The 27,332-nt window shown below is 36.0% G+C and overlaps 1 protein-coding gene across 1 annotated transcript in view; it reads left to right on the top strand.

Moving 5' to 3' along the window:
• Positions 1-27,332, top strand: part of LOC117036907 (EGF-like and EMI domain-containing protein 1) — a 567,893-nt gene that overhangs the window by 48,879 nt on the left and 491,682 nt on the right. Inside the window, exons 2-4 of the mRNA XM_033132361.1 lie at positions 18,448-18,582; positions 21,007-21,116; positions 22,412-22,516. Of these exons, the coding sequence (XP_032988252.1) occupies positions 18,448-18,582; positions 21,007-21,116; positions 22,412-22,516 (350 nt within the window). The remainder of the gene's footprint in view (positions 1-18,447; positions 18,583-21,006; positions 21,117-22,411; positions 22,517-27,332) is intronic.

Below are 27,332 nucleotides of genomic sequence, written 5' to 3'. Positions count from 1 at the left end.
ATAGATTTAAGGTAAAACAGAACAATACAAAAAATGTCACGAGTTAGAAGACATACTACATAATGATAAAAGGAGTAATATACCAAATATAAACAGTAACCATCAACTTGTGAACTTTTAACAATATAGTCTCAAAATATATAAAGTGCTAAACTGTCAAAATTGTAAATAGTAATGTCTGAGATAACTAACGGGAGATTTAAATACATATACATCTTTCATGATCCAAAATCAAGCAGAGAAAAGCATTTAGGAATTACAGAGACTTAATCAACAAAATGCACAAGCTTGAATGTGTGTGTATATACACATGCACATATTCATGTTCCTTAAACAAAAAAATACATATTACTGAATGTACATGTACACAAAAGAACTGCACAAAAATTGTCCATATATTAAGTGATAGATATTTTTATAGTCATAAATTTTGAACAATTACTCTTATCCAGATAATCGTCTTTGACATCTATATAATTTAATTAGAAGTCAACAATTTTCAGTTCTTCCATGTGTTGGGAAGAAAAACTTGTCCTCCACCAACTTAGGTTTGATGGTTGGGAAACTGCAAATTGACAACAGACAGATTAACAGGAGAAAAGTTCCTTATTTGTGCATGTAGGAATACTCTGTAGGGAGTAGCACACCGAAACGCCTGGGTGTACACATTTATTTACCAGCTTCATATGGGGGGCAGGGTATTAAGGCTTTGAAGGATGGAAGGTTCTGGTAATATTTGTTTTTACAAATTATTTTGGAATGTCCTGGTACCCAAGGTAAGTTGCATCCCTGACTGGAGACCTTTCTGGGGTGTGGAGTGGGGTGGGTTTGTGGCAGATGACTCCAGTAAATTGTTGCTTTAGTCAGATAGGGAAACTTCATATAAGATTCCTTTTTCATGTGTAGCTCAGATGTTTTACTTTGAAGTAATCTTTATACCTTTGTAGTGGGTTGTTGGTTGCTTCATTTCCCCCATGTGAAACATCTTGGAAAGAAGCTGTGTTGATTGCTCTGGAGAGAAGACCCAAGTTAGAAGTTGTAAGAGATCAGAGATCTGCAGAAGGAACAAGAACATAGATTAGAATAAGGAAAAAAAGGAAAAGAAAAGAAAATCAAAGATTAATGGGTGGAGCAGACTGTAAACCCAGTTTCTGAGTCTACAGTACAGCCAAGATAGAAGATTTTAAACATTGGCTTTGAAGTATTTTTAGATGGTGGAGAGATGATGTCTGTGGCATCCTGGTGGATTTCCTGGTTTTAAGTTTGAATGTCCTTGGTGATGGCACAGATATCAATGTCATAGTCATGGTTATTTCCTGAAGCAGACCATGAAAGAATGAAGGTATTCTGGTGAACTTCCTGAGAAGTCCATGTAGCATACTCTCCAGGCACAAAGGTAGCCCATTCATGATCTGTGGTGGTGATGAGTCCCTTGAAGTTTATATCAAGTCATTCAGCTTCAACTTGCAAGGCTTCTTTTTCCTGAGGGGAAAGAACAACTACAAGACATCCTAGACTTGTCTGGGTTAATCAGGTTTTAGTTCTCAGTAATGTACAGTCAACAGAGTGGGGAAAAAAATGGAAATGGTCATTTGGAGGGATGTAGACAGATACTGAAAAGGGAACTAGAATAATTGAGAATTTGGTAAAGACTGACAATATGTTTGAGATGGCAGGATTCAGTCCAATTCATATTAATAGATAGATAGTAAAACCTCAAAGATAATGAACTGGAGTAGGATCTGATAACCCACAAGGGTGAGTTATAGTTTTGCACTGGAACATACAGTTTTTGTATACAATCATCCCAATTTTAATAAAAAATAATCAATGTAAGATTAGTCTTATTTACAAAATAAGTCTGGTTTCATTACATGTACCTGATTATTTACGTAAGCGATGCAAGAACAATAATTGACCAAATAGGCCTTTTTAAATTTTGCTTTGCTGGAACTTTCATAAAGAATCTCAGACTGGATTTTAAAACCACTCAAGGCTAGGAAGCCAAGCCAAAAACATGTCAGTAGACTTCACGTACAGTCTAGATTTGAGTGAATTTCTTTGTATTCGAGGTTTCTAAAATATCCTGATTCCTGGCCTGCCAAGAAGTGACCTTCCTTATGCACCTGTAAAGCTCGGAATGCTATAAGCCAGGTACCAGGTCAGTTTCCCCAAGAGGACTTTGCAAGCATTGCCTCCCGAAAGTCAACCATGATTCCTTCGGACTGTCTGATCATACATAATCCCACATATCATTTTAAAATATGACATTCCCATCAAAGTCTTGGTTATAACCATAACCAATGTTTCCAATTATGTCCTGTTACAAGGTGGACAGATTCTTATCAAATTTATGCCAATAACTATTTTCCAAGAAAATAAGAATACCTAATGAGAGTTACCAAAATTCTGGAGGGATTAGGCAAGGAGAAAAATATAAATGTTTAAGTGTTTCATTTTTGTTCACAAAAGTATAATTTACAAAATTGTTGTAAGTTATAGATAGCTTGAAAGAAAATAAAATGATATATATTTTTAATTCAGTAACAATAGTCCAAGCAAAAGCCATAATCATCCTTTATTAGTTCATTCTTGTTCTGCTCGATGTTGGATTAGTAGTTTCATGAACCTCTCAGCTTCTCCACTAGAATTCTGAAAATCCTGACTTAATTCTGTGGTATGATCTTAAAGTCATTTTAAGCAAAGAGATTATAAGCCTATTTCCTAGAGTACCTGGTGTAGTCCTTTTTCATGGGTCTTTGAGAAACTTCCTTTTTGTTGAAGATAAGCACTCTGGCCTATGACTGATAGCAAACACTTATAGGAAAGCATCAGAGTAAAATGATAACTATTTGTGGCTGATAAAGACTTAAAAACACTGTGGTTAAAGATCTGATGAGAGTTCATTATGAAACCAATATTTTAAAATGAAAGCTGGAAATATGATTGGTAATATTTATTGTTGTTTTCTAATGTCAGGCAAAAGAGTACTTGGGTATATCATGGACAGTGAGAGCATTGAAAATCTCTAGGGACTTCATACAATTTCTGAATACCTATATTAACAATATTTACTCATACAAATCTAACCCAGGGAAGGTTAAGCCCCTCTTCTTATTTGGTGACGCTTTTCATGCAATTCAACATACCTAATTAATTTTTAACATCTCTCTTTTTACAAGGTAAAGAATAGATCCTTTGAGATTTCACAGGGGCCCTTTGAGAAATTTCAAAGTCAGTTCAAGATCAAGATTTTATGTAGGATTTAACTTGGAAAAGGCAAAATATCAAAGATGTCAAAAAGTTTGTATCCTTGATTAAATAGGATCACAGGTCACTATGAAACAATACTTAGTTATCTACTCAAAAATATGACAGTAAAAGATTATAAAAGTAATTATAGGAAGTATCATGGTTTTTTTTTTTATAAAAAGATTAACTCTTTCAATAGTGACAACACTTTTTTCTCCTGTAGTCAAGGACATGGTGAAGACAGCATAGAAATTATTCTGATGAAACACCGAATCTTTGTTTTCTAGGCAGACAACTTAAAGGGTAAAGAAAAACCTTTCACAATCGCTTATTAAGGGAAAACCAATAGCCCAAGAAAACTTCGTCATTTTAACAGAGAGAGAAAACCAAACTCCAGTTTTGCATTCAGGTACTATTAATACAAAAACTCATTAAAAAGTAAAACATTATAAATAAATCCATCCAACCTTAGCCAGCTTTAACCATTCAACAAAAAATTCCTTTTCTGCAAACCTTCTAAAACTTTCTTTATCAATTCAGGTTTTGCCCTATTCTTTTCCGCTTTTCTCATTTTGGAACAACCAGTCATTTTATTTTAGGACAAAATTACTCTCCTTTCTCCTTTTTTTTTAATTAAAGTTTATTGGGGTGACAATTGTTGGTAAAGTTACATAGATTTCAGGTGTACAATTCTGTAATACATTATCTATATCTCACATTGTATGTTCACCAATCAGAGTCAGTTCTCCTTCCGTCACCATATATTAGACCCCGTTTACCCTCTTCTAGAGCCCCCTTCCCCCTTTACCCTCTGGTACCCCTAAACTATTGTGTATGTCTATGAGTTTTTGTTTCTTCATTTGTTTGTCTTGTTTTTTTTGTTGTTTACAGTTTTATATACCACATGTCAGTGAAATCATATGGTTCTCTACTTTATCTGTCTGACTTATTTTGCTTAGCATAATAATCTCTAGATGCATCCATGTTGTCACAAATGATACTATTTCATCTTTTCTTACCGCCAAATAGTATTCCTTTGTGTATACATACCACTACTTCTTTATCCATTCATCTGTTGAAGGACATTTCGCTTTTTTCCATGTCTTGGCCACCGTAAATAAAGCTGCAATGAACATTGGAGCACACATGTCTTTATGGACAAATGTTTTCAGATTTTTTGGGTAGATACCCAGGAGAGGGATTGCTGGGTCATACGGTAATTCTATTTTTAATTTTTTGAGGAATCTCCACACTGCCTTCCATAGCGGCTGCATCGATCTGCATTCCCACCAACAGTGTATGAGGGTTCCTTTTTCTCCACAGCCTCTCCAACACTTGTTATTAGGTTGGTGCAAACGTAATTGCGGTTTAAAACGTTAGAAATAATTGCAAAAACCGCAATAACGTTTGCACCAACCCAATATTTGTCTTGTTGATGATAGCCATTCTAACTGGTGTGAGGTGATATTTCATTATGGTTTTATTTGCATTTCTCTGATGATTAGTGATGTTGAGCATTTTTTTCATATGTCTATTTGCCATTTGTATGTCCTCTTTGGAGAAATGTCTCTTCAGGTCCTCTGCCCATTTTTTCAATTGGGTTCTTTGTCTTTTTGTGGTTGAGTTGTATGAGTTCATTGTGTATTTTGGATATTAGCCCATTATCGAAGGCGTTGTTTGCAAAAATCTTCTCCCATTCAGCTGGTTGCCTCTTTATTTTGTCGATGGCTTCTTTTGCTGTGCAGAAGCTTTTAGGTTTGATACACTCCCATTCATTTATTTTAGCTTTTACTTCCCTTGCCTTTGGAGTCAAATTCATAAAATGCTCTTTGAACCCAATGTCTATATATTTAGTACCTATTTTTTCTTCTATGCAGTTTATTGTTTCAGGTCTTATGCTTAGGTCTTTGATCCATTTTGAATTAATTTTGGTACATGGTGACAGATAGCAGTCCAGTTTCATTCTTTTGCACGTGGCTTTCCAATTCTCCCAGCACCATTTATTGAAGAGGCTGTCTTTTCTCCATTATATGTTTTTTGCTTCTTTGTCAAAAATTATCTGTCCATATTTATGTGGGCTTATTTCTGGGTTCTCAATTCTATTCCATTGGTCTGTGTGTCTGTTTCTCTGCCAATACCATGCAGTTTTGATTATTGTTGCCCTATAGCACAAGCTAAAGGTCAGGGAGTGTGACATCTCCAGCGTCATTCATTTTTTCTTAGGATTGCTTGGCTATTCGGGGTCTTTTATGGTTCCATATAAATCTGATATTTTTTTGTTCTATTTCTTTAAAAAATGCCATTGGGATTTTCATGGGGATTGCATTAAATCTGTATATTGCTTTGGGTAATACAGCCATTTTAACTATGTTGATTCTTCCAATCCATGAGCATGGAATATCTTTTCATTTCTTTGAGTCTTCCTGAATTTCTTTTAAAAATGTTTTATAGTTTTCAGCATATAGGTCTTTCACATCCTTGGTTAAGTTTATTCCTAAGCATTTTATTATTTTTGTTGTAATTGCAAAAGGAATTGTTATTTTGTTTCTTTTTCTGAGATTTCATTGTTAGTATATAGGAACGCGATGGACTTTTATACGTTGATTTTGTAGCTGGCAACTTTACTGTATTCTTTGATTGTTTCTAATAGCTTCTTGGTGGAGTCTTTAGGGTTTTCTATGTATAGCATCATATCATCTGTGAAGAGTGACTGTTTAACTTCTTCATTCCCAATTTGGATGCCTTTCATTTCTTTCTCTTGCCTGATTGCTCTGGCGAGGACGTCCAACACTGTTGAAAAGCAGAGGTGATAGGTGATAGCCCTGTTGTGTTCCTGAACGTAGAGCAAAGGGCTTCAGTTTTTCACCATTAATTATGAGATTAGCTGAGGATTTGTCATATATGGCCTTTATTATGTTAAGGTATTTTCCTTCTATACCTATTTAATTGTTTTAATCATAAATGGATGTTGTATCTTGTCAAATGCTTTTTCTGTATCAATTGATATAATCATATGATTTTTGTCCTTTATTTTGTTTATGTGATGTATCACATTGATGAATTTGCGGATGTTGAACCATCCTTGTGCCCCGGGGATGAACCCCACTTGGTCGTGATGAATAATCTTTTTAATGCATTGTTGTATTCGATTTGCTAGAATTTTTTTAGGATTTTTGTATCTGTATTCATCAGAGATATTGGTCTGTAGTTTTCTTTTTTTGTGTTGTCCTTCCCAGATTTTGGTATCAGGGCAATATTGGCCTCATAAAATGAGTTAGGGAGTACTAATCTTCAATTTTTTTGGAAGAGTTTGAGCAGGATTGCTATTAGATCCTCTTTGAAGGTTTGGTAGAATTCACTAGTGAAGCCATCTGGTTCAGGACTTTTGCTTTTGGGAAGGTTTTGAATGACTGATTCGATTTCTGTTGTTCAGTTACTGTTGATCGGTCTGTTTAGATTTTCCAGTTCTTCATGGTTCAGCCTTGGAAGGCTATATGTTTCTAAGACGTTGTCCATTTCTTCTAGGTTATTGAATTTGGTGGCACATAGTCCTTCATAGTATTCTTGGATGATCCTTTGTGTTTCTGTGGTGTCCGTGATAACTTCCCCTTCTTCATTTCTGATTTTGTTAATTAGTGTCTTTTCTCTTTTTATCTTAGTGACTCTAGCCAAGGTTTTGTCAATTTTATTAATCTTTTCAAAGAACCAGCTCTTTTTCACATTATGTTTTCTATTGTCTTTTTGTTCTCTATTTCATTTAGTTCTGCTCTGATTTTTATTGTTTCCGTTCTTCTGCTAACCTTGGGTTTCATTTGTTCTTTTTCTAGTTCTTTAAGGTGTAACATAAGGTTATTTATCTGGGGTTTTTCTTGTTTCTTGAGATAGGCTTGTAGTGATATAAATTTCCCTCTTAAAACTGCTTTCACTGCATCCCAAAAATTTTGGTAGGCTGTATTTTCGTTCTCATTTGTTTCTATTATCTTTTGATCTCTCCTCTTATTTCTTCTTTGACCCAGTCATTTTTTTAAAGTATGTCATTTAATCTCCACATATTTGTGGTTTCTCCTGCTTTCTTTTTGCAGTTGATATCTATTTTCAAAGCCTTGTGAACAGAGAATATATTTGGTATGATTTCAATCTTCTTAAATTTGCTGAAGCTAGTTTTATGTCCCAATATGTGGTCTATCCTTGAGAATGTTCCATATACGGTAGAAAAAAATGTATAGTCTGATGTTTTAGGATGAAGTGCTCTATAAATGTCAATTATGTCCATTTCATCTAATGTGTCATTTAGGGCTGCTATTTCTTTATTTATTTTCTGTTTGGATGATCTATGCATAGCTGTCAATGATGTATTTAGGTTCCCTACTCTAATTGTGTTTTGGTCAATTTCTCCCTTTAGTTCTGTTAGTAGTTGCTTGGTATAGTTCAGTGCTCCTGATTGGGGGCATAAATATTGATGACTGTTATGTCTTCTTGTTGTATAGTCCCCTTTATCATTATGAAACGTCCATCTTTGTCTCTGGTTACATTTTCACCCTGAAGTCTGTTTCATCTGATATCAGTATGGTTACACCTGATTTTCTCTGGATACCATTTGCTTGGAATGTCGATTTCCACCCTTTCACTTTGAGTCTATGTTTGTTCTTGTAGCTAAGATGTGTCTCTTGGAGGCAGCATATGGTTGGGTTTAGTTCTTTGATCCAATCTGCTACTCTGTGCCTTTTAATTGGCGAGTACAGCAGGGTGATTATTGATATGTGGGGGTTTCCTGTCATTCTATCTTTGGTTTTCTGGTAAGGCTGTGTCTCCATTGTTTCTTTGCCTTTTTGTTGTTGTCTATTATTTCTGTATGGTGGTATTCTATGATTTTTTTCCTCTCTTTTTTATTACATTATATATTTTAGTTTTGGATTTTTTTTTTTTTTGAGTGGTTACCATTAAGTTTATGTAAAAGAAACTTTGATATCTAGAGTATTCCATTTTCTTCAGCATGCTTGCTTTCTCCACTCCATATTCTGGTTCAGGCCTTTACTCGCCCCTCTTTTATGTTTTGGTTGCCACAAATTATCCCTATTAATGCTGGTCGAATAGTCTCCTTCAGTATTTCTTGTAGTGCAGGTCATGTGTGAGAAAATTCCCTCACCTTCTGGAAAAGTCTTTATTCCTCCTTCATATTTAAAGGATATCTTTGCTGGATATATTATTCTTGGCTTGTAAATTTTCTCTTTCAATAGTTTGAATATTTGGCTTATAGAGTTTGTGCTGAAAAATCTAATGATAATCTAATGGGCTTTCCTTTGTAGGTTACCATCTTCTTTTCCCTGGTTGCCTTGAGGATTCTTTCTTTGTCGTTAATTTTTGACAGTTTCAATTCAATGTGTGTTGGTGAAGGCCTGTTGGGGTTGAGGTAGTTAGGTGTTCTATTTGCTTCTTGGATTTGAGGATCCAGTTCTTTCCACAAGTTTGGGAAGTTCTCATCGACTATTTGTTTGAATATACTCTCTGTTCCCTTCTCTCTTCTCCTTCTGGTACGTCCATTATTCTTATATTGCTCTTCCTGATGGAGTCAGAAAGTTCTTGTAGAGTTCTTTCATTTGTTTTAAGTCTCAAGTCTCTTTCTTCTTCCATCTGTGTCATTTCCAGATTTCTATCTTCCATGTGTCTGATTCTTTCCTCCATCTGGTCAACAGTACTGCCTAAGCTGGCTATTTCATTCTTCATTTTTTTTAATTGAGTTCTTAGTCTCTAGAAATTCTATTTGGTTCTTTTTTAAAGTTTCAATCTCTTTGGTAAAATGTTCATTTTGTTCTTTGATTGTGTTTCTGAGTTCTTTGTTTTCAAGAGTTCTTTCTTTATTCTTTGCCCGTCTGTGTTTTCTTTCATCTCATTGAGTTTTTTAAGAACTGCAATCTTGAATTCTCTGTCATTTAAGTCACGTATTTCCATGTCTTTAAGGTCATTTTCTGGAGACTTTTCATTTTCTTTCTGAGCTGTCTTGTTACCTTGGTTATTCATGGCAGTTAATGATATATTATTTCTCTTCCTAGACATCTACAGGAGTGGGTTCTGCAACAGGTTGATAGAAAGAGGTCTTTTTTTTTTGTTTTCCAGTGGGTGTTGGAAGAATGTTTTATTTTCTCTCTGACTGCGGCCTTTTATTCTCTCTCACATTGTAGTATTATATCTTCTCTGCACTATTCTGGCTTCTCACACAATGCGGGGGATTCCCTGGAAAGCAGGCTTCTCCTCTGTGAACAGTTCGCCTGAGTCATAGGGCTCCAGCTCCATGGGGGGATGTGGAGAGCTTGTGAAGTCCGAAACTCTTCCTGCACCAGATTCAGAGCCCGTGTATTTCAGCAGCTCTGTTTACTCCTTTAGATTATTTCAGTAGTGTGCCTCTTAGTTTTGCCTGTCTGCTGCACAGGGAGTCGTTTGTGGAGTTATAGTTGTTCAATTTGTTGTAAATTGCAGGGGAGATTTCAAGAGGCTTATCTCACGCAGCCATTTTTATGACTGAATTTCCTTTCTCCTTTAACAATAACACATTATATATTCCTTGCATACTTTCATACAAAGTTGTTTGCCTTTACCCTTATTATTTCTAGTATTTCCATTCACATTTGTATTATAATTTATTTTTATCATTGTTAGCTATGTGGACTGAATTAGTAACTATTATGGGCCCCTCTCAAATTCATATGTTGAAGTCTATTTGGAGTTAGGGTCTTTAAGCAGGTTATTCAGGTTAAATGAGGTTATAAGGGTGACACCCTAATCTGATGAAACTAGTGTCCTTAAAGGAAGAAGAAGAGATACCAGAGACTTCTCTCACTGTGCGTGCATAGTGGAAAGGCTATCTGAGGACATTGTGAGAAGGCAGCTGTCTAAAAGCCAGAAGAGAGGCCTCCATCAACCATGATGGCACCTTGATCTTAGACTTACAGCCTCTAGAACTGTGAGACAATGAATGTTTGTTGTTTAACATGCCCAGCCTGAGGTTTCTTATTATGACAGCCTGAGTTAAGAGAAGACTTTCTTTTATAGAGGAAACTAGGAAGGAGACAATTGTAAATTTTCTGTTATATACCTGCATTTTGTAGCAGATTAGCAAAATTTATGAATATATCATCTCATAATTTTAAAGACATATGCTTCATTATAGTACAATTTCTTATTGTGGTAAAAAGATCATGTTTATTTACAGACTTATATCTTTAGCCTCGCTGTACCATATAAAAACAAGAAGCCAGAAGTATGTGTTCTTAAGCTTAATAATGAATATGTCAGCATTTGATCTTATTTAGAAATGATTTAGCTGTTTAATGAATATCTGTTACTTAATTTAGCATCACTTTAGGGCTATAAGTTTTCAGAAGGATTTTTAGAAACTATTTGTAGGCAGGCATTATAAAACATTATTGAAATAAAGTTTTCAAAATAATGACTCAATTTGACTAAAGTCAAATTCATTGTTTTTATTCTTGTAAATATCTAGTAGGTATACTAGCTTATTTGACTAGTAAACCTAGATAAAATACAATTTATGCTTGTATTATACTTAATGCTGCTAACTCAGAAGACATATCCATTTTTATTAAACCAATAATGATATTGCACTGGTCTTATTTACCAAAGATTTACCGAAAGCACATGAATTTGAAAAACATTTGGGTTAGTTCCTATACTTGTGGGAGGTTTAGGAATATTTATATAAGAGCTTATTTTTTCTAAGCCAATTAGAATAGAGCTTTTTAAAGAAATTTTATATATTAATTTGGTAATACCATCCAGCAGTAGAAAACTATCACATATCATAACATACAACAAACATAAACATACAGATGGATATAAATAGAGATCTTAAGACTTTCTTTATAATATTTTAGCCCTGAGTTAGGCATAATACAGTAATGCAAAATACACTAGTTTATATAAGACTTGGTTCTTGTCTTTGCCCTGCTTTATATTTTTATCCTAATTATGTTTCTGGCAGATGTAACAAGTTGTTATCTGCTCAATGTAAGAGCAAAAGCTTTTGATCAATATTTAAAGAGAAGATTGTTAAGGTTTTCTCTTGCCCTAATATATAATTTTATGGAGGCTGTAGACTAAAATTTCTGGGAGAGATTGAAGAAGCATCAAGTAGCCCTCTGGTATCTCCAAATTTATATGAGTGGATAAAATATCCAGTCTGTGTTCAATTAGCCTCTTTTTAGCCTCAGGTGGTATTCTCTGAATCCCTTGAGATCTTGAATCCCTTGAATCTTTTGGTATTCTCTGAATCCCTTGAGAGCCCCTGATGGGGGCAAGGGGACTAGAGTTTGAATGACTTCTGCTATTTAATTTTGTTAAGGTAGTGTATTAGGCTATCCATGATACTTTTTATGTTCTTCCAATTTGATCCTTCTATAGGTACCCATAGGATATTTGTTAAGGATGAAAGCTCTCTAAAAGTCCTTTAAGTACAAAAGTTTTTCAAATTAAAGACTCCATGATCTGGCCATCGACAAATAGGATCGGCATAGGTACACCTATTTCAAATGTGACTCAAACCAGTAAGCCTTTTGTGTCTTAGTCATGAACGTAATAGTCATCTGTGAAGAGGGTGCAGAAGATGTAGCCCCCATAATCCAAAATCACTCCCAACTGTACCTGAAAAAAAGGAAACCAAGTTGTCATAGGCAAGAAGAATGCTGAGTTCCAGTGCTCCCACAAAAGTGACACAGCTCAGTTACAGACCTGCTCATCTGTGATACTAGGTGGGTGATCACTGAGATGGGAAGTCTCAGCACTACAAAGGAAATGGGAAAAGAGATGACAAAGGTCATTATGTATTGAGATCATTTATGACTTAGACTCAGACTGTCTCCCTGAGAGTTGGCAGCAGTTGGCAGAAAGATTTGCTTGTACACCTCACATCTCAGACTTGCAAGCTGATGATTGGCCATCTCTGAGCACAGACTCAACAATCTGTGCCCCCTGGCAAGCAGAAAACCAGAGAGAGACTGTTCTCTCTCTCTCGTTCCAAGTCAAGCTCTCAGGACACAAAATTGAGACAGATGGAGAAACCTATCTGATTTTATTGGTGATTCACAGCAAATTTGCCTAAGCAGACACTGGTCCTGTGAAAACTTACCAGTATGAGAGACCAGCTTGAACAACCGGATTACAAGACCTATGCTTATGTTCTAGGCTATGATTCTCCTTCTTATGGCCAGCAACACTTTTAAAGAGCACAACACAAAACAATAGCACGAAAGACCGTGACAGAAAAAGCTCAATGGCTATTCCTGGGAGAGCCAAATGAAGAATCACAACATCCAAAGAACTAGACTAGTTCTAATGAAAAAGTTTTCTCCTGTAAATCTAAATTTTGGAAAATTTTGTTTTGAAAAGATGAGAGGCTCTTAACATTTTTGATCAGCTGGATCCCAAGCAGAGATCTGGGAGTCTGACTGGTAAGAAAGCGTACTTCACTTGCTTGGTCAGAGATCCCAAGAGCTCAGCAGCAGTCTCCAGAATGAGTGAGGAATTCTGATCATCTCATCTTTGTTGCTAAAATTGTTGGAAAGAAAAATCTTTTCCTCTGCTAACTTAGGGTAGAGTGTTGGGGGAGCTTGCTAATCAAATGACAGTAGAAAAATTAACAGGAGAAAAGTATATGACTCAAACACGCAAGAGTACTCTATGGGGAGTAGCTCACGTAACAGCTAAGGTTAAGGGTTTATATACCAGCTTAATAAGGGGTGGGGAGTATTAGTGCGTCAAAGGATCGAAGGTTCTGATGAGATCTGTTTATACAGATTTGCTTTGAAATGTCCCACTGCCCAAGGTCAGTTGTCTCCCCGACTGGTGACTTCCCTGGAGCAGTAGTGGTGAGGTGATGGGTGGGGGTAGTTATAGCAGTTGACTTTTGTAAATCTCTGCTTTAGTCAGATAGGGGAAGGTCAGGTACAAGTTTTTCCTGCATCTGTAGCTCAGATGTTTTCACTTTGATGTTATCTTTATACCATTCTGGCAGGTTGTTGGTCCCTTTGCAGGGAATCTGGAGAGCTGCAATATTTAACATTTTACAGTGGAGGTAAGAAATGCACTGGAGAGATGTGTGGGGCTGGAGACAAAAATTGTTTGGAAGACTGTGTGTAGAATTGTTAGAATCTCCAAGTCTCTTCCTCTAAACTGTAGAGCTGGGCAAATATCACCCTACTCGGGGTGGGTGTGGAAGAGAAAGAGAAAAAAAGAATGAGAGAGAGACAGAGATAGAGATGGGGGGAGAGAGAGAAAGAGAGAGGAGAGAGAGAGAGAGAGAGAGAGAGAGAGAGAGAGAGAGGGAATGAATTGATATGAATTGATTTCTTCCTCTGGAGAATGAAAATCAGAATAGCTTCAGAAGGGGTGCAGAGTGGCACTGCCTGGGGGTGGGTTTGGGTAAAAACAGCAGGGTTCCCTTTCCCTGTCTGGTCTCCAAGCATGAGCCACAAGGTGTCTGTTTCCTCAGGGCAGCAGATTGGGAATACATACTCTTCTGGAAAAACATAATGGCCCTAGAAATCAGATTTCCATATTTCTATATACTGACATGTAGGAGCTTCTCAAAAAAAAAAAAAAATTACCTCTAATTACCTGATAGTGAACCTACCAATTATAAGCCCTTTCGATCACACACAGCTCCCAATCAGCCTCTGGTGCCTCATGCATAAATATAGGTAGGTGCTAATACTTGAGAAAGCCTAAGACATAGGAGAGGCTTAAAAAAAAGAAAATCTGAACTATTAGTAAAAAGACTAAAGAAATATTTCATAAGAAAATCTAACAAGAAAAAAATTAATCTGTAATTCAGATGTTTATATGAGGGGGCTGAGATCAGAGTTGTTTATAGTCACATACTATTAGAAACAACTAAATATCTGTTAATAGGATGTTGGCTAAATTAATTCTGCTATATTACTTGGATAAGTCTATATTATGAAGAAAAGGGTTAGAGTAATTTTCTATACTTCAAAATGGAAAAATATTCATGCCATGTTGTTTGCTAAGTTAAAAAATAAAACAAAACAACCTTGTTACAGCATTGGAAAGGATGTAGAGAGAAGTAAACCCTTGTACACTGTTGGTGGGGATGTAAATTGGTGCAGCCGCTATGGAAAACAGCATGGAGAATCTTTAAAAAAAATAAGAATAGACCTACCATACGATCCAGCTATTATACTTCTGGGTATTTATTTGAATACCAAAACATCAATTTGAAAAGATACATGTACTCCTATGTTCATTGCAGTATTATTTACAATAACCAAAACATGGAAACAACCTAAGTGTCCATTAATAGATGAATGGATAAAGAAGATATTTTATATATATATGTATATATATATGTAAAATATATACATATACACATACATATACACATGCACACACACACACACACACACACACAATGGAATACTACTCAACCATCAAAAAATGAAATCTTGTCATTTGTAACAATATAAATAGACTTTGAAGATTTTATGCTAAGTGAAATAAGTAAGGGAAAGACAAATATACCGTATAATTTCACTCAGATGCATAATCTGAAAAATGAAAAGCAAAACAAAGCAAAAACAAACTCATAGATACAGAGAATCAATTCGTGGTTACCAGAGGGAAAGGGGGTTGGGAGGTGGGTGAAATGGTGAACGGGGTCAATTGTACGGTGTTGGGAGGTGGTGATCACTTTGTAGTGTGTGCAGGTTTCGGATTACAATGAAAACTATGTAAAGTTATATACCAATTATTCTTAAAAAAACAAAAACTTGTTACATAATTTAAAAAATAGCAAGGAGAATGTGATACCATTTATGCAAAAGTGTTTGTATGCCCCCGCAAAGAATTGCATACGAATATATCAGACAATTAGCAGTGGTTATCTGGGAGCATCTTGGGAGCAACCTTGTTTATCCATTTTTCGGCTTTTTTACTTCTAGCATTTACAGCTTTCATAGTTAAGAAAGGAGATTAATTGTTTTAGATTAAAATGTACTCAGGACACCTGCAGAATAACAAATTGACTATCTTTACTTAGCCACATGTGCCGAGGAGGCAAGAATGATGCTGCTTTACCAAAACGTGCCTTAGGATGAGTTAACATAAAATAAAACCTCGTCTCAACCAAATGTGTGAAGTTCTGAAGTCACGTTAACATTTCTGATGACGTTTTCAGAAAAGTGACTTGGTAACAATCTTGATTACAGGTAGTTTTCTAGACACTTTAGTTGAATGCAATTTCCTTGTGATTCATAAAATTTGTTCTGTGTCTTTCCATATTCACCGGTGCTGGAATTGGGTTTTTCTGAAGGTACAGATTTCCCTTGAAGACTTCTTCCTTTCTAGGAATCAGAAAATCCCCAAGGGGGTCTTGGGGGATTTTTGGAATTTGAGGGCCAGGCTGGATTGGGCTGGGCTCTTACGTTTAGTGTCCAGGAGCAGATATACCTTAAGTCATTGTCAAGGTTGCGAGCTGAAGTTGGTGTCAGAGAGAGAGTATCACAAGTGCATCTCCAGATCCAGGCTATAGGAAATGAGGCCAGAAATCAGAATTCAAAAACTTTCTGTGACTTCCACGGCTCTGAAATAAAATCAAAACTCCTCGGCCTGAACATCCCTGTCTGCCCCACCAAGCATCTCATCATTTGAGTCAATTTGGCCTTTTAGAGTGTCTGGAGGTCAAGCATTTTCGCCTTTTGGAGCCTCTGCTCGTTCTATTTTTTCCACCTGAATGGCTTCCCCTGGCTCTTCTGTGGGTGGCTTCTCTTGACCCTCTCAGTTCACAGTGTCACCTCTTCGGTAAGGCTTTTTCTAATTAATGAATCTTTCTGAGTATCTCCTCTCTCTGATTCAGCTCCCTGATGCTTCTTCTTAGCACTTCACGTTTTTGTATTCATTTAGGATCTCTCTCTCTCTCTCTCTCTCTCTCTCTCTCTCTCTCTCTCTCTCTCTCTCTCTCTCTCTCTTTCCTTTTCTCTCTCTCTCCTATTTAGATTGTCAATGCAAAATAAATATGAACTTTCTTTTTTGTACCACATGCAACTGAAACTGTCAGTGCTGCACCCATTTCCCCTCTTGTTACCGCTACATACCTGCCCAGCTTCCAACAGCCAGCATTTGCATTTTTTTGCCTGAAGACTTATTTGGCTTCTGGAAGCTGACACTGCCTACCTGTGCTTCTGCCTGAAATGTGAGAAAGAAAGGAGCCTTCAACAAATCACGTACAGGAATTAGTGTATAAATTCCTAGGCTCCCTCACCCTTTTGGAGAGCTAGTCACCTGAAGTGTTGGCTGGCTCAATAACGCATTGTTTAATTGGTTAACGCTCCTTCCCAGTCTGATTTCATCACTCCAAAATAAATGATTTATATTCAAATTCTTGTGCGAGAATGCTTCTGTCACGTGTAGGTGACAGTATCTGTTGAATGGATGAGTGAATAGATGGGTGGGTGTGTGGTGGGTGTGTGGAAGGATGGAATAATAGATGAAGAGTAGGTTCCAAAATGGAGTTCAAGGCTGGATGAGATTCCAACTATTAACTGAAAAAACAAAGGTGCAGTGAGCTCAGTCTGATTGGGGCTAGTTGGCTCACACACACACACACACACACACAAAGTATAAGCCCACATAAAGGTGTTGAAGTAGGCAGTTTACAGAGAATCTAATACAGAATTTTAAAAAGCTAAGGTTTAGTTCAGGCCCACTGCCAAATTTTTTAATTTTTTAATGGATGCCCGACTTGTGTATAGTTTTTACATTTATTGTTTTATCACAATATTTACTTAAAGCATTAAAATGTGCTATGCAAATTCATAAATAATGTTCAACTGTTGAATAAAATGATAACAGTCCAAGCAGTTCTTTCAGATGTATAAATGTAGAGGGTGCCAAAAAAACGTGTACACATTTTAAGAAAGGAAAAAACTGTATTAAAATTATGCTGATGGTAACCACTTTGAGCACCTCTTGTAATTGCAGAAGTCAAACGTGACTTGTATTCATCTTTTGTTATTGATGTATATTGAGTATTACAATTTTATTACAGTTTTCCTTTCTTAAAATGTGTACACACTTTTTTGGCACCCTCTGTATATATCTGGAAGTGAGAATTGGGCTGTAAGTGAAATTAGATGGTGCGATTTAGTCAGAGCCACAGAAAGACGTGATCACAAAAAGGTGATCTAGGTGATATAGATGTAACCGATTTTAGTGTGAGAAGTACTATTTGAGGTTCTTATCAGTATTATTACTGTGTCATTGGACAAGTTCACAGAGTTATTTAGGAGCTGACTAGGACTCCCGAATCAGAAATCATTTCTATTTTCAGCAGATTATGAGTATGGAGACTAAGTTAGACTGTGAGTTTCCTGATAATAAGAGAAAACATCAGAGTCTGACCCTAGTAAGGTCAATGCATGGCATGTAGGTGACTTTGAATGTATGAAAATATGAGTGGTTGGGCCAACTGGCTTTTATAGTAAGTATTGTTTTAAAATACAAAACAATTGATATGGACTAGTAAATCATTTATCACTGAGTGAAGCATTCCTCAAATTACAAAAGGATTTAATTCTGACACTCCAAGTGATCAATGTTATCTAGCCTCACACATTTCAAAATTAAAATCACGTATCTAAAATCCTGTAAATTTGTATAAACTTTCTATAAGGAAGTATTAATATAATGGTGCTGGTTGCAAAATATTTGTATTTAAACAAGCGTTGTGTGTGAAGCTGAACTAACTACACGTGCCAATGGAAAATATTGTTCAGAAATAATTTCTAGGAAAAATTTAACTTCTATTGATGAATCAACCTGCTTTTTCTCCATGAATATTGAGAATTGTGTAATTTTGTTTCTTTTAAAGTTTTGTCTACCAAAGATCTCAGAACTTAATGTACAGCTCAGTTTTCCTAAGGACGTGGAAACTTTTGTATTCGTCTTCTAAATTTCTCCTTATTTTAAAAATCTATTCTGGTTTTTCTTTATCCTGGTCCTGAATTTTTTTTTTTTTATATCGCTTGGATTTTTCTCTCTTACTTTATGTATTTATGTAAGTCACCACAGGCTTTTTGTGGAAATGGAGGAATGAATGATTCATGCATAAAACATAGAGAAACAATCTATTTTTATTGCATTACTACTGACTTTTTTTTTTCTCTCAAGGCCAAACGTTTGTGAAGAACAGCAGCTGACTGTGGTGGGACTTGCACACCCGTGTGTCCGAGCATTCACACACAACGTCAAGCTGTGGAGATGGAGCTGTGCTGGCCCAAGAGGCTGTGTGGGTTATGAGAGAAGGTAAGGGCGTTTCCACTCTTCCTTTTGGTTAGCCTGAACCGCATCTCAGAATTGCATCCCGTCCATTGTAGAAAATAATTATGTAATTAAGTAAACAAGCATAAGATATGGCCCCCTGGAACTTTTCAGAATGTATTTTCCTGTGGAGACAGGATATATTATTAATTGACTTTAAGCCTCAATTGTATGTGAGGTACTTTGGGTCAAATGACACCAATTTTACCACCTGGTTGATAGACTATTGAGAGCTGAAGATCAGAACACTGACAGAAACAAGCAATATTGTGTGGATTTGCTACATTGAGCACGACTTGGATCCGGGGCATCTATGGTTATGAAAGACTACCTGCCCTGCCCTTGGTTCTCTTCCAACATCTTAAAACCCAGAGCTTCTTTGACTTCAGTATGGCCTTTGAATTAGGATTAAGTCAGCAGTTTGGGAGAGGAGAGAAAAAACAAGTACAGTGCTTTCCATGTGTCAAGCTTCGTATGGACTTTCTTTTCAAAGTTTTAAAATAGTTTTACAAAACATCTAAGTACCTCTTAAGACAAATAGTTGCTAATGGATTAAGTTTTATGTAAATGGCTCAACTGGGTCTGAATTCAGGATTAAAAAAAACGTATGACTTTAGATTAATACATTTTTTATTATTATTAATATTATTACTACTACTATTGCCAAAGGAAAGTTGGGAACATTTATAAATAACAGGGTTTGTCATTGTATAGAAGAACACTGATAATGGAGGGCTAAATAAGATAAGGGTAAATAATTTATCATTGTGGATATTTACATATGTATCACAGATGCGTGCTCGTGTGTGTGTGTGTGTGTGTGTGTGTGTGTGTGTGTGTGTTTAACCTTCAGATAAATAGTCTTTTTTCGGTCTATGCACAGGACCTTCAAATGAAGTTTCAAGGAGAAAACTTCCCCTCTCTCTTATTTATTTAGCTTTGTGGCCACTGGCAAAGTTCCTACATTTCTCTGTACCTTAGTCTCTAAAGTTAGAAAGCTAATACTATGCATTGACATTATGAGGATTAACTGAAAACATATTTAACACAGGTGGCACAATACTTGTTATACAGTAGGGACTCAACATGTTTGTTACAGTATTTTTTTTTTAATGGCTTTTCATTTAGATTTTCTATATTCCTCCCATGAGGTTTAATTGTTGATGATAATTGACTGCACCAAAAAAAGTTCACTACCAGTCGACATTCAGACTTGGGAAAACAAACATGAATAAAATATAAAACATTTTTATTTTTATTCTCAATAACTTAGTAGTTTTATCCATTTCTTTATTCAGTAAATATTTATGACACTGACTTTGAAGTGTCAAAGTGTTCAAAGATGTTTGGCATCTTTACCAAACTAATATCCCTTTCCTTTGGATATAAGTATGCAAACCTATACGTATATCCCTATTGGAGAGATACACATACAAAATATTAGGTTATACTTACGCTTCAAGATGGTGAATAACAAGTGTCATAAAAAGTGGTATGGCCAATAGTTCTATTTTTTGAGAAAAGAAAAAAAGCAATATACATTGGCATGTTGGGGAAAGTGAAATTGGAGGAAGTATAATTTGAAATTGGCTTTGAATAATGAAAGGAATTTAAGACTAGGGGTCTAAGGATTAGTACACGAAGGGGAGAGAATATGTTAACACTTTAGACATAAAGAATAAATATGACATTGATTTGATAGAAACCAAATTAGCCAGGTTGGAGGTTTTCGGTATTATACTGTATTAAGAGGTCAGCGCGAATAGCTATAGTTTAACGTTTTCAACCTTTTGTTCATTATCATCCCCCTAAGGTGCCTTTGTAAACTTTTTTTAAAATTTGAATAATCATCTTCCTCCTCCACAAAGTTTTGATACCACAGATATGATTTATGATTTATATCTGGTTACATACTGTGCTCCTTTGTAGGACCACAAACCATTGTATTAGCTAAGACTTTTTTCCCTCCCTCCCACCCAAGAACCAATCGTCACTCTCGTGTGGGTGACATCACCACTGCTGAGAACACATGCTATAGTGGAACCGAAGTCTGATAGGCCTTCACTGTAAAGTTGAAAAAGCATGTACTCTATTATCCTTCAGGATTTCATTATTCTCTTCGTAATTTTGGGTTTCATTCTTGATAGTTTGAGTGACCCTTAGGATAGTTTATACTACAGAATATGGGGGAGCCTCTTAATTTTCATTAACCTATACCCATCTTGAATATTGGTTGTATATGTAGTAAAGGGTGTATGTGTGTGTGCGTGTGTGTGTGTGTGTGTGTGTGTGTGTGTGTGTTTGTATAAATGGTGGGATTTGGGTTGGAGAGGACATTTTAAATGGGTTGAAGAGGATAGCTTTGCCTTAAGGGGAAGCATTACTGATGGAGGCCCCTGCATTTCTTAGGACCCTGTACTACACCATCTACAGACAGGAGTACAGCGTGGAGCGAAAGACCATCTTCAGGTGCTGCCCTGGTTGGAGCCGGCAGGAGGATGAACCTGGCTGCCTACGCTGTAAGTTATAATTTTTTCTATTTAACTGTCTGTCACTTGAAGTAATGGTTTCATTCTGTTTGAGGCTTCAATCATATCATGCTTGTCAAGTGTTAAGCATCTTTAGAATCACCACAATTTCAGAGCATCTCGTTGGACTGAAAATTCACACATGACGTGCAAAAATGCACAAAAAGCTTTTCTGTTAAGCGTTGCTAATGAAAGGTCAGGACTCAAGATCTGTAGAACTGCCACTTTATATTCTGTCTCTTTATTTAAAAGACAGTTTATTTAAAGCCAGCCAGTTACACCTTGATTTCCATCTCCCTTTTCCATTTGCCCCTTTCCCATATCATCAAATTTGTAATCCACAGTTGATTCAAAAGTCCAGAGGGGAATCACTGTACTAAATCTAAATGGGATTTCTCAACTTGTACATGTCATGATTAATTGCAGAACTCTGGAGACAGTTTACTTCTTAAGATGAGGTATGCAGTCCTTTTACAACATCTGGTGAGAGTATCCCAGAACCATTGGAGTAGTTTGACAGCACTCAAAGAGCAGAATTGGTAGCATTACATAGTTCATTCATACCAGGAGAAATGGCTCCATTTAGTATCTACTTTACCTACGCATTTATGGTTATTGTGAAGTCACTTAAAATGCTTCAATATGTTGCAATCAGTTTGGCACCAGAGCACAATTTATCTCTCCTGCTATCCTGTACCTTGGGTAGTTTCTCAGCATCCTGCCTTCTTCTGCACTGTGCTTTCTGTTCTTGAAATAAATTAGAAAAGTTGCTGAGACTTCCCATGTTAAGCAGGTTTAGTGTTAAGTGGTGTATCTAGGGTCACTGCATGCAGAGCTCGGCCACTGCAGCTGGCTGGTTTCACTCAGTGGAAACATCTGCCTACGATGGCATCTCAACTATATTATAAACTTCTGGAAATTAGCTGGTATTTCTTGCTTGATTTTTAGATTGTTTTGGCCACACAATTATCTTCTCCATGGAGTACCTTTAGACTAGGGCCACTCAAACTTTCAAAGTAAATACAGATCACCTAGTATTTTGTTAAAATGTGGATTCTGGCTTAGTAGGCCCAGTAGAGTCTGCGTTTCTGCATTTCTACAAGCTTTGAGGTGATGCAGAGGCTACCACATATAGAGTTCTACAAGGCGTTAGAGAGCAAGGCCTTAATATGTAATGAAAACACTGTTTCACCTTGCCATGGAGGGGCTGGTAGAAATTTCTATTGAGACTTTTCTTTCTTTCCCTCAACTCCATTCTCCATCCTCCTCATTTACCCTCCTTTTAGCTGTCTCTGCAGTGGAGACTTGTTTCAATGGAAGGAGATGCTCAGACAGTGAAACCCAGCGGTGCCAGTGTTCTGAAGGTTTTCAGGGACCCCACTGTCAATATGGTGAGTCACCAACAAGACCATTTCACAGATGCTGCTTGCTTTATGATGGGGTTATGTCCCCAATAAACCCTCTTAAGTTGAAAATATCCTAAATTGAAAATGCACTTAATAATGTACTGTAAGTATGGGTTGTTTATCCTCTTGATTTTGTAGCTGATTGAGAGCTGTGGTTCCCTGTTACTGTCAACCATTACAAGAGAGTATCAGTAGCCTGTGAAAAGATCAAAATTCATAGTACGGTTTCTCAATGCATATTGCTTTTGCACCACCGTAAAGTTGAAAAATTGTTGTCAGACTGTCATAAGCCAGGGATCATCTGTATTATGATTTAGAGATGTCTGCTTTGCTTTTAGGGGCCAGCCAATTTTGTTGATTCAGACTAATGGCAGGGTTGTCCCACCGGGGATTGGTGAGCACTTAAAATGAGCAACTAAGCAAAAACCTACAACCTCCAGTTTACGCAGAGTCACAAATTATGCTTTACAGTCTAGTTTTAATTATTCACTATAAGAGTTCAAAGGGTAACAGTAAGTACAAAATGTCCCTTTTATAAAGGAAATGGCTGCTTTATAAGAAAACTTCATTCTCACCTCAGATGTTAAATCTTTAATGGAGCCATTTGTAAGTTGTGGTACAGTATTTTTTTTGGTGAGATGTCTCTGGTTTGTGAATGAACAAAGTGGTTACTACTTTTGTACCCTTTACTAATAAATAAATAAATAAATAAATAAATAAATAAATAAATAAATAAATAAAAACAACCCTTACCTGATTCTCAAGGTTTCAAAACTAGGTAACCTAGTCTTCAAGGTTGGAGCTTTATCAACTGTCAATTTTGGACATGTGCATTTATGATGTTTCTAGTGCAGGAAATTTTCACAGTGGCCATTGATTTATCCTTTCCTACATCTGCCATGAAATTGGGTGCTTTCAAATGGATTTGTTTTGACTTGGTCATCTGATTCTAGTCTCCAGAGAATGTGAATGTGTCTGCATTTATTTTTTCAGGGCAGAAAAAAACAAAAGAAAACCGATCTTATAGAAGAATTTAAAAAAAATAGGTGTATAAAAAGCCAACGGAAATATTGTATTTATTATCTTATGCTGACATTTTTGCCTTCTCTTATCTATTACTTGCATCTTTGTAAGTGAAATTGGAAGCTTGCTGAGACCTCATCACTTATGTCCATTTTTCTCTTCTGCTCTTGGCGTAAGGTTAAGCCTCAAATTTTTCATGGGTTACCTCACAGCTATTGTAAATTCATCATTTGCTTTTTTTTTTTTTGAACAATTTGTGAATTAAAATGCAGCTGATTTTTAACCCTAATTTATTCTTTGACTATGGGACTCTGATTCTGAGACAGAGGTCAAGGTACACACTGAGCTCTAATGTATTCTCATTATTTAAAAAAAACTAACAGAAATTTTACATTGATCCATAACAACAAATTGTTTCAACTACATGTGCAAATCTGGTTTCCTCATCTTGATCAGTAGCTGATAGTGATGAGCAATTACACGTCATTAATTTTTTTATTAATTATTATTTTATTAATTCGTTTTTTTTGTTGTTGTTGTTTGGTATAACAGATATTTCAAAACACCAAATCCCTGAGGGGAAAGATAATTAAAGAGACATGGTAATGATAATGACCTAGAAATTATTCTTTATTTTCTACATCAGTATTGAACACTTTGATTATCCTAATTTCTTAACAACTTTTATGTACCAAAGAAATTACAGTGCTTTCTGAAATTCAAGTAGCTTGACTTCACGTTTTTCAATTTTCAGTTGGTAAAAATAATGGATTATTTTAAACATAGGCAGAATCAGTGTGCCTTTTATACGAATTTGTTTGTACACTACAAAATTCCAGAAGTCATGAGACGACCAACGATACAGAATACCTTTCAGAAATCTGTACTACATTTTCAGTATTATTGTCCAAGTATGTTTATCTTTAGATTTTGACATTTCTTCTCTCACTGTAGAGCTTTTGTTGAATTTATAAAGAAAAACTGATGAAATCTGAGGCATATGCATCCTGAAGAAGGAGTTCAGGCATGCCTTACATAGTATCACATACCAGCCAAATGAAATATCACAAAGTATGTAAATTTAAGAGGGATTTATAGAGGAATCTTGCAGACTTCTAGGAAATCAAATGTTTGGGAAGACAAGTTAAGAAGGAATGACATTAGCTGATGCTTGAAAGTGGATTAAAAATAAAAATCAACAAAGGTTGTTTTTAAAAAGAATATAATTGATGGAACATAAACTCTATCAAGCAGGTTGATTGTAGTCTAGAAGTATTGCTTATACTATATCTCTTCTCCAGTGGCTGGATTTGAATTCTGAATTATGAGTGCATAATCCTTGGTCTGGCTGACACTACTCTCTCTCTCTCTCTCTGTCTCTGTCTCTCTCTCTCTCTCAATATATACATATATATGAGCTGTGATCAAACAATATGGTGAACATTTAAATAAATAAAAATTATTACAGTAAAAGACACATTGCTATTAATCCCCCTCAAAATACCCCCCCTCGCTTCAAACACACTTATGCCATCATTCTTGCCACTTTCTGAAATAGTTCTGGAAGTCATCTTTAGTGAGGGTCTTTAGTGGCGCTGTCGTGGCTGCCTCAATGTCCTGAATCAATTCAAAATGTTTACCTTTCATGGTCATTTTGACTTTGGGGACGAGCCAGAAGTCACACGGTGCCAGATCCAGTGAATAAGGTATATGAGGACACACCTAATGTTTTTATTTGACAAAAATTGCTGCACCAGAAGTGATGTGTGACATGGCGCCTTTCCTTTGTGATCAGCATATACTGTGAATGCTGCTGCAGAGCGCCATTCAGTGGAAAGGCAGGAATCTTCAATATGGGAAGTGGCTCGTGGAACTTTAGCAACAGTGTGTGACAAGCTTCACCTTGTTCAGTGCAGTCAGTCAGATGGGAGCTACAGTTAAAGAAGGTGTGTTTTAAAGTGTGCTGTAAATCATCCTCCATCATGGCAATGCTCTGTGTCATACATCCTTTCTGGTAAGGCAAGTACTGTCAAATAAAAACGTAGTGTGTCTTTATCCACCTTATTCACCAGATCTGGCACCGTGTAACTTCTGGCTTTTCCCAAAGTCAAAATGATTCAGGACATCGAGGCAGCCATGGCAGCGTAACTAAAGACACTCACGAAAGAGGACTTCCAGAACAGCTTCAGAAAGTGGCAAGAATGATGGGATAAGTGTGTTTGAAGCAAGGGGGAGTATTTTGAGGGGGATTCATGGCAATGTGTCTTTTACTGTAATAATTTTTTTTTCATTTAAACGTTCACCATATGTTTTGATCACACCTTGTGTATACACATATACTATATTATGGCATGCATATATATGTGTGTGTGTGTGTGTGTGTGTGTGTGTGTATCACAATGCAAATGAATTAAATTTTTTTTAATTATATAAACAATCATTGAAGTGATAAATAATTGAAATTTTAAAAATTCAAATATAAGAAATTAACAGTAATACCTATAAGAAAGTAAAAACATATAGTTCTATTTCCTACAGATATAGCATGTGGTCATACTTTTGTGTACATTTATTCATGTTCATATACACATATGCAATTTTAAATGAAATTGCATGAAAATTCTACATACTGTTTTGTCATGAATGTTCCTGTTTTTCTTACCTTCCTCTTTCTTCTCTCCTCTTCCCCTCCAACTTCCTCTCCACTCCCCAGTCACAACCTGGTGAATACTCTTTAGTATTTCTCTGGGCTCATGTAATCATATACAAACAGCTGCATAATAGTCCATGGTATCGATGTGCCATAATTTTCCACAACCCATTTATTCATGGACATTCAGTTTGTTTCCAGTTTTTTGGCACAAAATCAGGGTGCAATAATGTGGTGCTTTTATTTCTGTGATATAACTTCTTAGCAGTGGAATTGTTGGGGTCTGTGAATATGTGTTTTAATTATAGTATATTTAAGGATCAATTGTTCATTTAAATTATTTGTAAAATGTTTTGTGGGCCATGGTAATGGAACCAGTTTCCTTGGTTGGGACAGATTAAAATCTAGATGAACGCTAATTATTTACTTATTTTTTGATATGTTAACATACTTGCATCTTTATCCAAAACTGGATATCTGATGAAGTATCTAGGATCAGTTATTGTAAATATGGATTGCTCTTAGTATAGGGCAAAGTTGACTTCATTTGAGACATTTGGAAGAAAGAGAAAATTAAACAGATTGCCTTTTAAAAATGGACAAAAGAATGTAGTCCTAGAGAGAGAAGGGACATGCTAATAACTGAGAGAAATGCTTGAAGTTAATAATGGTTCTAAAATTGCTGATCTACTTAACTCATTTGAAAAATCAGCTTCTAATAAGGAAAAATGAAGAAAATGAATTTAGACAATTAGAAAGTAGTGAAGAACTTTCTAAAATAGCTATTGATTAAAGGAATCAAAGGGAATACTTTGAAGATTTGAACACATGCAAATCAGGCTAGATAGCTGGTGGTGAAATGTTCCCTCTCTCTTAATTCTTTGGATCCAGGCAGAACGACTTGGAGCTTCATTAAATGATTAATATCAAACACAAATCACACCTTTTTTCATCACTTATTCCATCTTCTCTTTCTCTGGTCAGTTAAATTTTAAGTCCAGTGAATTATAATATGCCTAATGATTACATGCCGAGACTCTGAGATCTGCTTGTTTCTTTTTTCATTGATTGATTCATTCATTCATTCATTCATTTATTCTTCTAATCAGTCTTCCTGTTAGTCAATAA

The sequence above is a fragment of the Rhinolophus ferrumequinum genome, chromosome 2 (assembly GCF_004115265.2).
Source record: "Rhinolophus ferrumequinum isolate MPI-CBG mRhiFer1 chromosome 2, mRhiFer1_v1.p, whole genome shotgun sequence".
Taxonomy (NCBI): domain Eukaryota; kingdom Metazoa; phylum Chordata; class Mammalia; order Chiroptera; family Rhinolophidae; genus Rhinolophus; species Rhinolophus ferrumequinum.
This window is presented reverse-complemented; position numbering and strand designations above follow the sequence as displayed.